Source organism: Tympanuchus pallidicinctus, unplaced genomic scaffold (assembly GCF_026119805.1).
Source record: "Tympanuchus pallidicinctus isolate F22 unplaced genomic scaffold, pur_lepc_1.0 scaffold23, whole genome shotgun sequence".
Taxonomy (NCBI): domain Eukaryota; kingdom Metazoa; phylum Chordata; class Aves; order Galliformes; family Phasianidae; genus Tympanuchus; species Tympanuchus pallidicinctus.
The window spans coordinates 9,625,112-9,641,332 of NW_026294740.1; the positions used below are offsets into that span (position 1 = coordinate 9,625,112).

Consider the following 16,221-nt stretch of genomic DNA (forward strand, 5'->3'; position numbering starts at 1 on the left):
GTTATATCAGCACAACTAGTAATCTCAGACCCTAGTGATTTCCGTACTGAAGAGAACACTGTAGCAAATGGAGGTCATTTCAATAACCTTTAGCACTTTGGACAAATGTGGTGCTTTGGACTGGCTCTGTTAGGGGCAGAACACATTGCTGGGGCTAACACAGCTGCTGCACAACTCCCTCTGCTCTGCTCAGTCAGCAAAGAGTCTCTTCAGCTGGACCTGTTTATTTCAATGCCTTATAGAACCAACAGTATTCCTTGGAATCCAAAGGCACATAAGCGTTCTATGCAGGTTCCTACCCCGACTGTTTTTAACTATGCAGTAAAAATACAAGATGTTGAGGTATCAGAAATGAGCATTTTTTTAGATACTGAACCCCTTCCTAGAAATACAGAACTGGTTTCTAGACCTTTTTTCCTTCTCAATATCTCATGTGGCAGCTCACAATGAAACAAAGGAGCTGCCATGCAGGTGCCTCCCTGTTCTGGTAGTAACACAGGAACATCAGAACCCTCAAAGCATGCCTGTCTCTGATTGTGGTACTCAAGCAGAACTGCAATGAGATATAAAATAGCTTTCCTTTAACTGAAATAAGAAGGAAGCCGAGATTATTTTTTATTAGCAGTGTCATGAGATGGCAGATACAAAGAATCCTTTTCCTTGGCAATAATTCCTGAGCCATAAGGTTGAACCTGTTTATCCAGGCACAGTGCCTCTCTGTCAGATGGGCATTGGTACAGCCTGGGTCTGTACAATTGGTGTATGAGCATCAGGTGTAAGTGGCCCAGATAGGATTCCCAGCAAGGACTGTCCATATGTCTGTTAATTCTAATTTTGTATTCCTTTGTTCCATCACTAATCCAAGTGTGGGTCTATTTCAGAAATAGAGAACAGCTTTTCTTTTTTTACTCCTGATACAACTTCTTGTCTGCTTTCTAAGGCAGATTGATGTAATAGGTCAGGAGAAGTTTCCAGAAGATGTGGACTCCTTCCTGCCCTTACCAGTCCCCTGTCTGCTTCCAGAGAAATGAGAGCTTCATAAATCTTTCTAAGCAAAGCCCTGTATGATCCATCAGAGCAGCAAACTAGATTTCACACACAGAATGGAAAACTGTGTTCAGCCACTCTGTGCTATTTCTGTAAACATTTTGCCTGGACTGGTATAAAACAGAGGATTCAGGGTTCAAACAAGAGCATGGTAGTGGGCTTTGCCTGCCCAGCTCCTCTCTCAGAACTGTGCCTTTCTGCTTGACTTTCTCAGAGGCCTCAGTTTTCTGTGGAGCAGCAGTAACCCCCTTGTGCTCTCACCTTACCTTAGGCTGTGGGAAAACAGCACATCTCTGTATTTCTTCTTTCTGTTTCATTTTTATGTATCTATTAAAGAGATAAGGATCTGGTATCTATGGAAAGTGCAGAGCAATGGTAGGTCATGCTCTTTGATAGAGAAAGCGATTGCACAGACATCCAATTATTTAGTACAAATCTTTGATAATCTAATTTTCTTACTTCATACAGTCTTTGTTTCCATATTAATGCAAGAGATTTGAAAAAAATATGCCAAAAATCTTAGTTCTCCTGATACTGCTTTTGGAATTAGCCTTAAACAACTAAACATTGGCACAGTACAACAAAGCAGAACTACAGAGCTGGTACCTTCTGATTTTGGTTTAATTTCAATTCTGAGTACTGGATTTTTTTGTTGTTGTTTTCTTCTGGACCTGACAAGTATCATTTAGGATTGGCCACAGAGTGGGAAAGCTGATACAGTTTTCTATTGTATAAGTTTCTACAAGTATCGACAGCAAGCAGTTGCATTTGGAAGTACTCAGCCTCCCTTCTTAAGCTGCCTGCCTCTGCACACAAATTTCTTTACTCTTTTCTAAGAAGCAGCTGCCTCTGGTTGTGTGTAGCAGTTTTAACTGTGTGTGTTACTAAAAAGTTGATTTTAATACAATCTAGTTTTCTGAGAAATACTACGTAAAGAGATTGTTGTGCTTTTGGGGGCTCACTTGGTATCTTTTCCTATTGCTGAAACATCCTGAAGTCTTTGAGGACTTCTGCTGCAGGTAAGCATAGAAGTAACCTCCATGAACCAGTGCTGAGATTCAAAAAAACCCACCAAAACCTAACAACAGTTCAGTCTGAGTCTGACTATTTTGCTGCTCAGATGTTTTGGATCATGGCTTGAGATTTGCCATTTTCCAAGTGTCTGCATTATGTAGTCCAAAGCCAGAACACGGTTGGAGTTCTCTAGACAGAGATATAAACATTAAATGAAGGTAATGCCCTCCACAAACTGTAAAGAGTACACAGTGTGTCAGTCCTTTCAGTTTAATGTGTCACCAACCAATTAATGGAACAAGCATGAGTACCACAAGGGGATTTCCACATCCCCACGTACCCATTCCACAAGTATGTCTGGACTTCTGGTCAGCAGATAGCAGTGGTCCTTCTCTCAGTACGTTTAATTAATTTCAGCTTTACTTCTGGCTGCAATTTAGTTAGTTAAATCACAAATATTGTTTTGTTAGGGATAGAACCGTATGTAGCCATCCTCATCTTTTAGTCTGAATGTCACATTCCCTCTGTAAGTTTTAATGACAACAATTTTTGTTATGTTGCTGGAACTTCTCCCAGGGTAATTGTGCCTTCTGTACACAATGTGCAACTGAGAAACAAAACTGCAACAGAAGGCTGCAAAAGCTCATATCATTCCTAGCTGTGTATTTATGTTAAAACTCTTAGACCTGGTGAAAGGATTGAAAGTATCCAATTACAGAAATTAGGCTAGTGATATAGAAGATAGCTGAGCTTTCTATAACTCAAGGAAAAGATTGCTCTAAACATGGAAATTCAAGCATGCAAAGTTGAGAGATTTGCTTCTGGCTCTGATCTGCCCATGTCTCTTACTGTCTGTCTGCACGGCCTTGAAACAATTATCTTGTATGTTTCTATGTTAACATTTTATATTTTAAGCATTATATTTGCTCCATGCCCGTTTCCTTCAGGATGAAGGGAAGTCATGTCTTTATACATCAAGTCCTTTCTACTCTTGGCTTGTCAGAAAGTTTAGGGAAGTTATTTAATAGTCTCATCATCCACAGCTTAGATTTTTGTCCATATGGCTGTCATAATACTGGTCACAAAACCTCATTGGTTTGCTGCACTGTGCTGTAGAGTTTCCCATCAGACACAGGTAACACCAGGATGACTGCAGTGGGGGATAACTTAAAGGCTTTTGCAACACTCATCTCCCTGCCTGAGCATTATGGTATAGGCCAGTGAAGCAAGGAGCTACATATTCCTGTTCTCTTTCTGGAACTCAGAGCATGTTTCTGAAGGAGAAACATACAGACACAGCTATGGCCTATGCTTCACTGTCATTTCTTCCTGTTCAAAATGAGAGACTGGCGAACTTGGCAGAGGGGAAAAAAAATGATTCAGTCCACAAACTCAGGCTCAGATACTGACTTGAAGTTCACTCACTTTGTCTGCAGTTTTATCCTTAAAAAAAGTTGACACGTGAATGATCAAAAGTTACAAAACCTCATTTTTTATCTGAATTTAAGTTTAGTGATCATTTCCTCAGAAGTCACATTTTACTGCCTGAGAAACAGCGAGAAGGGGATCCAAGATACAGGCACTTAATTGAACAGACATTGTTTGGGAACTATGCAGAATGGCTCCTGTGTTGAAGATGATAACCTGCTTAGAGTTTCCAAAGTTCTTGCAATTATGTGTTTCCCATGCACTACCTTAATTTTATGGTTTGTTTATTTCCAGCTCAACAAAATTCACCAAAAATCCATGAGGGCTGGTGGGCATACAAGGAAGTGGTCCAGGGAAGCTTCGTTCCAGGTAAGCGCACTGTAGAAATCCTAGCTTTTCTTCATTTTTCATTGGAAAAAGTACAGCTGGGGTGAGGGGGAGGTATTCTTTGGTTGTTTCTTAATACATTGCAAAGATGTGAAGAACGCAAGGACTCAGCAGCACATTACACTGAAGGATAGAAAAGTTTATAAGTATAATCTCCATGGCTGCTTTCAAGGAAAGACAAATTGTTCTGAAGACATTCCTGTTAAAGATAACGTCTTCCTACTCTGAAGTTGTGCTGCACACACAGAAATGAGACACAGAAGACAGAAAAGCAATATTGTGCTTAAATAGCAGCACTTTCAGACAATCCTATCTCTACAGATTTAAGAAGAGCACGTTATGAAAGCAATGATTAAAACATGAAACTAACGAGTTCCACCGAGTTTTGTTTTGAAAATAAACACTGTGGGGAAAAATGATGAAAGCCTAACCTGGCTTTAATAAGATTTACTAATGGTAAATAATCTGTGAGCAGCCAGAAGGATATAAATGAGCATCACCAGCTGAATTTACCTGACAGGCAAAGTGAAATTCATGCTAACAATAATCTGAACGTACGCGCTTCTCCGGAACGCTCACACTAGGAGTGCTAATGCTACATACTGCTTAAATAAGCTGTGGTCTCACTTGTCCTTAGCTTGCTCTTCTTGAGTCTCTCTAACATTTCAGGATCCAAACTGCCTGAGATCTGAGTAGTTTGCAGAGCTCTTGTTTTGTTTGTGACCTGTGTTTGATACCGGATTTGTGTGCTGTTTATTTTTTTCTTCCTTTATAACAAAATGACTTTGTTGGCTTTCCCTTCAACTAATTCTCTGAATTCTGCACAAGTTTGTTTTCAAGCATTTCATAAAATCAGACCGTGCTTCAATACATCCCTGTCTCTACATATTCTGGGACAGATTTGAGAAACATTCAATCCCTTTCCAATCACATTACTTTCAACTGCACACAGGATTTTTCCCAGGCTCTTGGATTCACAGTACTCATCTCCCAGCAGCTAGCAATCACTGATGTGTATCTCACAGGTAGCAGAGATAGGCAGGGATGAGGTACAAGACTCCTGACACTGTCTTCCCAGCTCCCCTTCTTGCACTGATCAGCAGGGTAATGGGAACTGTCAGCATTATAGTATCTGTGGTTCAGGCCTTTCTTAGTGCTAAGCCTTACTTGTGTAAGGGTGCAGAGCTGCCCAGTGCAGGAAGGCAGGAGCATCACTGGCTGCCTGGGTCTCTGTATGTGCCAGAGATCTTTTCCATCTCACACCTGTTCCTAAAAGCAAAGGACTGATGTTAATTTATGTCACATATGCACACAAACTAGAAAGTGCTTTAAAACATTAATTCAAGGTAAGTTAGGTCCTGAAATAAACTTCAGGGAACATTAAGGGTTAAGAACGGGTCGAGGTTGGGGATTGGCATAGCAATAAATCTGTATTACATACTTTCTGTACACAGAATTTGACTGTGGAATATTTAGTCATTTGTGATGGGTAAAAATATGTTTGTGCCTCCCGTTTGGCCGAGTTTTGCTTTGAATACATTTTGTAAGCATTTTCAGGGTGACAGAGGCAATTGCAGTTCAAACTGATCTGTACCACTTCTTGGACGTCAGATGTATGCTCATAACTTCTGGTATTTTGTGTCTAATAGCATTGATTCTCTAATCAGAATCTTATTTTGTTCATCACATCACAAAAATGGTCTTTCTATACACAAAATATAAAGGTGATTAAAGCTAATGTTCAGTCATGGAATTCACTTGCCAAAACTGCATCCTGTTCAAGGATGTAAATTTGTGGAGCATATGTTAATAAGAGAGCACAAATATTTCTTGCCTGTGGGAGAGAGGGGACGACAACACTGTTTCTGTGGCCCTCACTGAGTTGCACCAAGTCTAAAGTTGCTTCACGTGGTGATACTGACAATCCTACCTACAAGGAAGTCCATCTCTGCCAAATGATAAATGAACATCTGTGAAGCAGATACTTTTCTTCCTTACAATAAGAAACTACAAAACAACTTCCACACCAGGGAAAGTTCCAAAGCCACAATGGTTCATTACTGGCTATAGGTGACCAAAGTCAAGTCTACCCATTTGGGATTCCATGATGAGAAATCTCTTCTTTAGTTTCTACTGTAACCCATTTTACTATAAAAGGGAAAAAGACTGCTGGAGCTTAATGCTGCTCACACCCTGCTAGGATGATGTTGATGGGATTATGCCCTAACATAGGCCAGATGGCAAAGCTACACAGACTCCAAAGGAACATAGGGGCAGTGTCTGTGAAGCACTGAGGAACTCCCAAAATGAAGTATTTTCTCCTTGGAGGAAGTGATTTATAAGGGAAAAAAAAGCCTGAAATAAGTGACAATTGTGGTCATGAACGCCAACGCCTGATTTTAAACTTTCTGCTTTATTCCTGTACTTTTGTAGAAGCCTATGCAAGGCAGGGCAAGTGTCCTCAGCTCTTCCTGTGTGGGCTTCAAGATTTATTTTTTTTTTTTTTAAAACATACACGTTCAAAACTAACCTTTGATGGATACATCACTGTAAGAACCATGAAGCATTTGTTCAGGGCCTGAAATGGAGATATTAAAATTAACTAAAATTAATTTTAACAAAAATTAAAATTAACTAAGCCATCCTTCAGTTACATAGGAGTCTATTTCTATACTGAGGCCAGTAATCACTTGGTTTAGCTGCCTACACAGTACAAAACAAACCTACTGATTGCTGCTTCTGAATTGCTTGCTTCTATACTAACTACAGCATTTCTTCTTGTCTTCTTTTGGAATTTAAGGAGGCCACAGCCTTGCTCACTGTCTGGTGCATTTGGTTTGTCAGTGAAAACAGTGGTGCTGTCTGAGCTCCAGTAGTGTGCTCAACAGTCTGCACATCTCTTCAAAATCGTTCAGCCTAATGCCATCTCTGAAAAATTAGTCAGCTGTATATAATTATTTGCTGGAACAATGGTAGCTCTTCCTTTAGAAAGCAATATATTGACATAATTCACTTCTGCAGGGTGACAAAGCATAGACTCTGGAAATCACTCATTTATTGAGTGGAACTTAAGTTAGTATATGTAGTATATAGCTGTAGTGGTCATTAGAGGTAGCTGGAGGGAAATGCAATTTTTATTTTTTATTTTTATTTTGTACTTCTTTTGGAGGTTCTACAAAAACTGTTCACAAATCATGTAACTAGAAGGAAACAAATCCATTTTGCCTTTTTTTGTTGTTCTGTTTTGGTTTTTTGTTTTGTTTTTTTTTTTTTTTGTTTTGTTTTGTTTCACTTCTGTTGTCAGTAACTGACCCTTACAAGGACGTGCCAATAAAGATGGTATCATTAAGTAGGAATACACTTTTAGCATTTTTATTTTAATTTTATTTTTTTTAAGCTTTTTAAAGCTAAGCTATATCTAAATTCTGCAGTGACTTCCCAATCTACACAGGAAATTTTCTTCTAATTGATTCCTCATTTCTAACTTTGAATTACCTAGAAAGCTCCCTAGAAACCTTTCCTGAATGAATAATGATGGTCAGCCTCAAACCAGGACTTAAATCTGCCACTAGGGCTTTGGAGTGGTCTTCTGTCCAGAAATGCAGAGCGACAAGCAATGAGAGGATTTTAGGAGCTCCCTTTCTAAAAGGGAAGGGAAAAAGGAGGAAAGAGAATAAAAACAGGATGCGTGTTAGTGACATTATGTTGTTCGAACTGCATTACATAAACTGTGATAGACTATTGAATTCCTGCCCTTGTATGTGACCCATGGACTTTTAATGTTCCAGTGGTGGGTAATAATAATCAAGCAAAAACAAAGAGTACCAACTATGTGCATGTGTTCTATGTTTCACAGTAACAGAATATTTATCAGAAGGAAATCACTCTAGCTTTTTGTCACTTCTTCCATTATTTCTGCTTAGTGGTAAGATTATAGCAAAACTTTGAGTCTATGCAGGAGATATACAGGACCTGAGGACATAACACATACAGTTCTCCAGGGCACTTGTGTGAATTGGCCACAGCAAAGGACTCTGAAAATCTGCTACCAGCATTACCTTACCAAACTTAGGGTTGGAGCACAGATCTTTGCTGACGTAGTCTCAGATCTTTCCTATCAGTAACTAAGTACCTTTCTCGGCTGATTTATGTTCCCTCCCACCCCTCCTAGTTTGCAGCCAACAAAAATTGCATGTAACAGAAGTGTCTCAGACTTTGCTTTATTGTACTGACAAAACCAAATGATTGAATTTATCTCCTGCCTATTTCTAGCTACAGACAGGTACTGCAAAGGTCAAGACTTCCCTTTAGAACCTATATGGGACTGAACAGCATGATGCATCCTGCTGTGTTACCAGCTGCCTTGGAACTCTCTTCCTCCTAAGACACAAGCAATATCCTCCCACCTGCTTCAGGAATATGCTAGTATGGAAGAGCAGACCTTCAAGGCAGTGCTCTGCAAGTCCCTGTCAGTTAGTGCTCCTCACCCTTTACTGTTAGGTCAGATGTCTGAATGCAGGGAGAAGTCATTCCAGTTGGTTCTTGATGAAAGCAATTTACTGTACAGTAACACTATTATGGGCTGTAAGAAGAAGGAGCAGTTAGGTAACACTAACTTTTTATGGCAGCTGTAGTTGGTAAGGACTATCACAGTCTGCATGGATGGCTTCCAGTTGTAAGGACATTTAAGAGATAGTGGTTGCAATTTATACCCTCAAACAGGAGAGCAAGGAAAAGCATTCAAAACATCTGCTCTCATTCCCAGTGGCATTCCATATGCACTACAGAATCCTGAAGAACTAAAGTTGCTGTCAGTTAAGTAACCGCTTTCCTGCAGATTTAATTTTTTTTTCAATATTATGCCAGCCCACTCAAATTTTTGGAAGAGAAAAGCCAGCAAACCATCCTGTTGTCTTTTAAGGTTTCATCATTCCAAGATAAGCACATCTTAGGCTGTTTAGTTTTGTTGTTACTGTTTTTATTTTTTGAAATAGGATCATTGCTGTGCAAGCAGAGTTTTCAGGGTTTGCTCTAAACAATGAGGCGAATACCAGGGAGTTTTTTTCCTTAGGTTCTTCACTGTGACCTAAAAGCAAAGTGAGGAATTCTAAGTATAGATAGTGGTATACACAGGATAAGGTTTATTCTGTTCTTGACACGCTGCTAAATATAAAAGCAGTTGAAACAGTGGTGCTAAAACATAACTGAAAGCTTATAAAACCTCCCTTATTCTGAAGGACTGTTCAGAACAATTCTAAGTGCTGAACAGCAATGCTTCCACACATTGGTGCTGCTGAGTGTTTGTGCTGGGATATTCAAGCAGTTTATCTCATCTTAGGCCTTGACAGGCTGCTCTTCATACAATATCAGCAGCTCATGTCACCCCTTGGCAATAGGGATTTTAGTGATATCCATGTGCTAAAGGAGGCACAAATAAATCTAATGGAAGAATCAGTGGCTGCTTAATCTCAGAGATCCAAAGTACTTCTCAGTTCTCCAAGCTAATAGTGCACAGTTTCTCAGAGGAGAAAGAAGTCACTGAAAACAGTATGTTTTACGTTAATGGTGTTCTTCTGCAGTGGAATGCAGTTGGTTTAGTCATGGAAGGGACGCAATGGTTCAGCTTTTGTTTGCTTATGATTTTTTTTTCCCTATAAAATGGTACAGTGAAATTGAACTGGGATCAAATGTTACCACTGTAATAGAATTGATGAGTGCTTTACTCTCCTCCTGTCATTATGCTACTTACAAAAACACTCTTATAAAGCATTTTGATGAAGAGAAGCATATTTTAAGTTACTGTTTGTAACTAACAGGAATACAATTCTTACTTTTGTGAGAGCATTCACACTGGGTTGTTACAACACCTTCAGGAAGATGGCTCCCAGCTGCTACAAGGGTGATGAACCCTTGCATCACTGAGGAGTTCAAGTTAATACAGCAATTCACACATCTTACTGGTACAGGTTAGTGTTATGTAAGGAGGATTTGCCAAGTCATATGGAATAAAATATAGTAATTGCAGACACACCCTGATCTGTAGCTAAAATAAACTTCTGTGGAAGCAGATCACACAGTTACATTGCATTTGTCTGTTGCAGCACATCTGTTACATGTTGCCAGTGAAGGATTAATTGTTACTCATAAGAACTTCCCTGTGAAATCCAGTCCCTTGCTTAAAGAAGAAATAAGTCAAAAAGAACAGAAGTGACACCATTACCTAAAGCTAGATCCATCACACAGTATGAAAGTACTTTATCTCTACAGACTGTTACGATTTAATTCCTAAATATGGAATCAGAAATCTGTAATATAGAATTTACTCAGTAGCTTGCAAGAGTTTTCTTCCCAAAAATACTATGTGCATGTATGTGTAGAATTACCTAGGCCCTTCAGTTATGGTATTGCTATTGACGTGATAATCTAAAGCCACTCATTTGCACTCACTAAAAATACCCTCCTCATGTAACACCTCTCAAAAGAAGTCAGTTGTGAACTCACTGAACCGTGCGTCCCCTGCACGTACTCAGGAGCAAAATCCATCCTCAACAATTTGCTGTGTCTGCTTGACTAAGAATATGTGGACTCATTTGGAGAAACTTTACTGCTGTTGCTAACACATATTGAAATACAGCTATTACATAGCATCACACCACCATTTTATTTCTGGCACATGCTATTTGCAGTCACCAAGTCACTTATTACCTCTTACAAGTAAATTCATGCTAAAACAAAGTCACCTTCTTAATGCATTTCCAGCTACCTGAGGACCCTCTTTAGAGCTCTAAATCACACTAGAATTAACAACTTCAGCCAAAATAGGAAGCTTTCTGAATGTTATTGATCAGATGTGTTTTTTTCTACTAGTGAAAATATTACTTAGAATTACTCCTTCTTCCTTTCTGAATAGCATGTGGTTTTATATTAGGACACTTCTTCATTTTGTATTTCTAAAATGTATGAAAACGCATTAGTGCTTCCAGACCAAGCAGTCACCAACTTTATAGTCAGGACATAAACCCTGCAAATAACAGCATAACATCATAATGGGAAACCTGACAGGTCGTTAACTACAGCTGTGCAAATGGCATTGCTATAATTCACAAGTGCCCACAGACAGCGTTACAGCCTTTCAGTAAACATGAAATATGTAGCAGAAAATAACCAGGTCACACAGAAAGCCATTCACTTCACACCTGAGAGCAGCACTAGTAACAGTGCCCCCCAAAACAGGGGGCAACACAATGCAAAACACAGCAATGAGAGCAGAGCAGCAAGGTCCTAGGCTACAGCAAGCAAGGATTTGTTCAAATACAACAGCCATAAGCACAGAAATAAAGAAAAAAGGAAGGCTACTTACCTTCAGAAGGCTTGAGGTACACAAGGATCTCCAGCAAGAACCCCTTACCACCACTGCCAGACCTTAAATAAGGTCTGGGAAGGGGTGGATCCTGACTCCATCCCTTCCAGTCAATCAGGTTCATTGCATGCACCTGAACTCTCCTGGGTTGGCCCTGCCTTTCCACCAGGTGCTCCATCACTACTCTAAGCTGTGACTTGGCATTTCCACTACACCAGGGTAATTTTTTTAAGGATCATTTAATAACTTTCCTCTGATTTATTTTCCATATCTCTTTAATAATCAGGAGTTTCACTTATGGGGACTTCAGTGGATGCTGAAGATCTTCACACAGAGAAATTGTTTTACAAATATTAAGTGAGATGTAAATAAAGATAGAAGAACTGAGTTCAAGGTAATATTAGGCAGACTTGGGGAGAATTAACCAACCAGATAGATGCCTCTGTCATCAGACTAGTCTGCCTAATCACTACACTGCTGGTTATTGCTGTTCACTATTGCACGTTAGGTCATTAGCCAGGAGTTCTGTTTCCATTTAGATTTTCCTAACTAGCATTCAGTCATCTTCAAACAGCTCTTCTTCTCACTCCTAAATTAGGCTTTCTTAAAATAAAGAGGAAATAAATGTCTGAAGTTTAATAGGATTTGGCTGAAATGCTTGCATTGCATGGCCTCACCAGGCTCTATTATTCAGATACTGTCATCCTCAGAATTACCTGGTAATTTAATGTGCATTTTAAATTGGCTAACAAGAATATAAATTAAAGTAATGGAGAAACTAGTCTCTGAAGATTTTATTGCTCACTGTAATTTTATGTTTATGGACATATTGCTTTGTGGCTGGACTTGGGCCTTTTTGACTCCAGAGTATATGGTAACAAGATGGTGCCTCACTTCAGAGCCTGGTGAAATCAATGAAATCAAGTCCTTCCACTTGACTCCAGCAGGCTGTGCTCAGGGCCATAGTTACATCGTTCTGTCAATTGTTTGTTTAACTTTGCAGTTAAGCATGCCATTCAGTGCAGTTTCATTTTTAGGAAATACTTTTAAATACTGCATCCCAATTTGTTTTACATTTTTTATGAAATTCCTATGGCTAGTTCCAAATAAAATAATATTTATAAGGCTAAAAAGAAAAATGAAGACGATGTATTGGCTAAGATGTGAAATTAAATGTGATTTGCAAACAGAGATAAGATTCTCTTCCTACACTTCTCAGTCAGTGTAACCACAGTATTGGAATTCTGTAAAGGACCAAAGGAAAAGTAGTGATTAAAGTGGCAAAATTGAATTGAAATAAATGAATCTTTTCTCCTGTATTAATGACTGTCAAGTTTCCATCTGCCTTCCATTGCTTCTCCTTTGTTGCTGATTCTGAAGCTACTCTTCCTATAGTCTTCTTTGAATTAATAGTATATTCAAGAAGGTATGAATATATAGTTAAGCATGAGTACAGACATACAAATAATATTTGTTGAAGATAATGGAAATTTTTTACATCAAATCATGAGTATTTATGGTTATTTGAATTATCAAGTATAATAAGCATGAAATATTTGTGTGGGTTTTGAGACAAAACTCTAAATCAGCACAAGATTGCAAAGAAGATGATGAGGCAGCTCCAGAACATGAATCTTTTAAAATACTGAAAAATTACTCAGTTTCATAAACAACACTTCTTGTGCTAGAAAGTCCCATTTAAAACAGTGATTTTGTCTCACCTATTTCCCTTTCAGAACTGGTTTAGCAGTCTAACTCCCAATGGCTTTTGAAGACTGATGGCTAGAACTAGAAACTCTGTTTGTTGATTTAAAATGAGAACGACTGGACAAGCAAAAGGAGCTAAGTGATTAAAATACAGTCTCTCAAAAGTTCTGAGAATTAAGAGTCCAGCTTGTTTAGGCAATGAGATAGGAAGATCCAGCAGGCACTGTGTCAGTACAGTACAGTCAGCCTGAAAATGGTTGTATTTCTGTCTGCAAAGTTCCAAAGTGTGTGAATCATCAATTCAGAACTTTAGTCCCTGCAAGAGTGTTATTTATTTATTCTTTCAGGGGTTGGATGGGGTAAATAAATATGAGATAAGCTCCTGTCTTCAAAATTCTACCACATATTAAATGGAAATCTAGAGGAAATGAAATGACAAGAAAGTGAAATGACTGCTATGTAGCAGTAAAGGCAAATGAAATGGTTTCAAGTGAAAGGTGTGCTTGTTTCTTGCCTCCTTCTGGGAAGATTTCTGGTAAATAGGGAAGCTCTTACTGAGATACTGGCCTTTAATTTTCAATTTCCTGCTTGACCTTGTTCTGCAATATGAGCTTGCATTGGTTTTGATGCAAAAAGTACATAAAGACACAGTCCACCATTTTATAGGTATTACCATTGCTAGGCCATATATTTACAGTGAGAATTTTGTGGAGCAAGCTGATTGTAATTGGAGAAGTAGGGATCCTTAGTTGCAGGGTCTTAAAGTACAAAGCTGTTGAAATAACGTTAGCTGACTTTCATAAGGAAATACATCCAAAACCATTTCACAGATATATTTTTGCTGACCGGTCACATTTCTCAAACTGCATTAAAGTACAGAATGTTACTCTCTGTGTTAGATTTACCTTTGTGGAGAAACAGTGCACTAAATCTCGGAGTATGATCAGGCTGCAAACAATGAGTCTGAGGGATAAGAAGGGTGGTGGGTTGTTCTTTGTGTTCTGCACCATCCTGGCACTTCTGTAGAAAGAATGGTTTTGAAAAGCCCTGCTGTTTGCTGTCCATACATACAGACCATAAATGAATGTTTTAGTCATACATTTCTGTAGTGAAGGCAAGAGGAGTGGCACGAGAGCTGCCTTTGTGTGTGCAAGTAATGGAAAACTCCCCTCCCCTCCAAATTCATGGCTCCATGGCTCCATACGTTTGCTTTTATATCCAGCTTCCTGCCAGAAAAAGCACAGAAGCAGTCTAGCCCTGCATACATTCTTGTGTGATTATAAAGACTTTTTACTGATGTGACTTCAAACTGTCTTGAACAGCACAGAAGTTCTCTGTATTGCAGTGTTAAGCATGCAGACACATTCCTGTTTTAGAGATGCACTTTCCTTTTACAGCAGAAGTGTAACACATAGAACCAGCTTCAGGTGTCCTTTTTAGGCAAATCTCTCAGGCTGATGTTGTTACCACTCCTTCACTCCCTGGTAGGTATTCCCAGTGACCCCAAGATGACACGAAGCATCAGCTCCAAATGGCTACAGATAATCTCACAATGCCACTTCATTTTATGCTCTCTCCCTGATATATGATATCCTATTTATTTATTTATTTATTTATTTATTTATTCATTCATTCATTCATTCATTTATTCATTTATTTATTTATTCCTCAAGTCTGAATTCACTGCAAAGCTTAGCAGAAACAATCAAAGCTCAGCCTGACCTGTCTATGAGCTCAGGCAGACTTTCTCAGTGCCCCTCAGTGCCATTGCTTCAGCAGCAGCATTCAGCCACCCGGTGCAGCTCACCAACCTGCCTGGTCCAGAGCATAAGCACAAGTAACTATATTTAGGTATTGCATTAATAAGTGACGGAATTCTGCTTATGCAATTTTCTTCATCTAAAACAGCCAGAACCTTCAAAAACACCCAGCCACTGTGTAGGGCGAGGCCAAACAACCAAGGAACAGAGGAAAAGGTCACAATATTAGATTTCTCTAACCTCTTACCATCTGAATTTAACTGTTCTATTCATGCTGGTGTTAGGTGTCTGGCTTTTTTCAAGTTCCACCTCAGGACTACCTGCTCTACTGCATGGCTCTGCAGTCGGGCTGCATGCAGACATGCATGCGCTCAGGTGTTTGAGATATAAACACTATCTGTAGCATTTCTTGTGTAGGACCTACATCTGTGTAACAATAGAGTAACACATCTGTGTTAGAAATTAATCTAGTATTTGAAAAACAGCAGATGTAAATTATGTGATAAGATATGATGAGGCTTAATTCATGTGTGTTGATGAATAAATTGCTTTTTGAATATTAAGTGGCATTTCTGTGTGAAAATGCACAAATAAATTATCATGGTTTTATTATTTTTTTCAATTGAAACAACCACTGAGATGCACGGCTGTTTTTCCAGCACTGACTTGTCAGTAATGTCACCTTACTTATGCCTTAAAAAAAAAAACAAAACATTTTTTAAAGCATTACATTTTGAAGAGAATATTTTCCAGAAAGGATTTGGGCTTTTAACAATTTGCTTTTGAGAAATAAGCCACAGCAAAATAAAATGATCTGATAATGTGGTGTGTTTGATTCTTCATTAACATCAGCCAAACAATAATTGGCATAAGTCTATTTTCTTCTTCTCAGATGAAAAGAGAGAGGTGATGTTGGAAACTTCTGATGCCCATCCAGCACTTTTAGCCCCACTTCATTTCCATTATTACCAAAGAATTCTTAATGCATTTATTTTCTGCCTGCAGTTGCACTGCTCTCAGGTACAGGCTGTGTGATGCGCAGCCATAGTTACCTCCATGCACCTTTGGAGCACATTATTTCAAGATATCCTGCACACAGCCATTTGCCATCAGTCTGTGTAGGTGAGCCTTCACAGCTTGCCGATGGCCGAAGCTCTGTGTTAACAGCCCCTGTCTGGTGTTCAGAAATGTTCAGCAAGTGCCAAACACACAAACGAGCAAGTTCAAAAATAAGTTCAAAATATTTTCTTTTGGGTGGAGATGCTTCGGGATGTTTTTTTAAAAAAGGAACACATTTTATTTATAATCAATCTGTAACCCTCTTGAAAATAGAAAATACAATGGGAGCTATTTACCAGCCTTACTCATACTTTTCATCCATGTGAAAACAGAAGGATAGTCATTTTTCCTCCTCCATTTTTATCTCTACACCTCATATTACCATTAATCTGGTTGTGGCAGAATCCAGAACCCAACACCTGTTACACCAGGGAAAATCTGATGTAAAAATTGAGAAGA

General features: G+C 38.9%; 1 protein-coding gene across 2 annotated transcripts in view; it reads left to right on the forward strand.

Annotated features, from left to right (window-relative positions):
* The window catches only part of CA10 (carbonic anhydrase 10), a 151,468-nt gene that overhangs the window by 29,052 nt on the left and 106,195 nt on the right, over positions 1-16,221 (forward strand). For both annotated transcript variants that reach the window (XM_052687990.1, XM_052687991.1), the window contains exon 3: positions 3,784-3,858. In XM_052687990.1, coding sequence (XP_052543950.1) covers positions 3,784-3,858 — 75 coding nt within the window. The remainder of the gene's footprint in view (positions 1-3,783; positions 3,859-16,221) is intronic.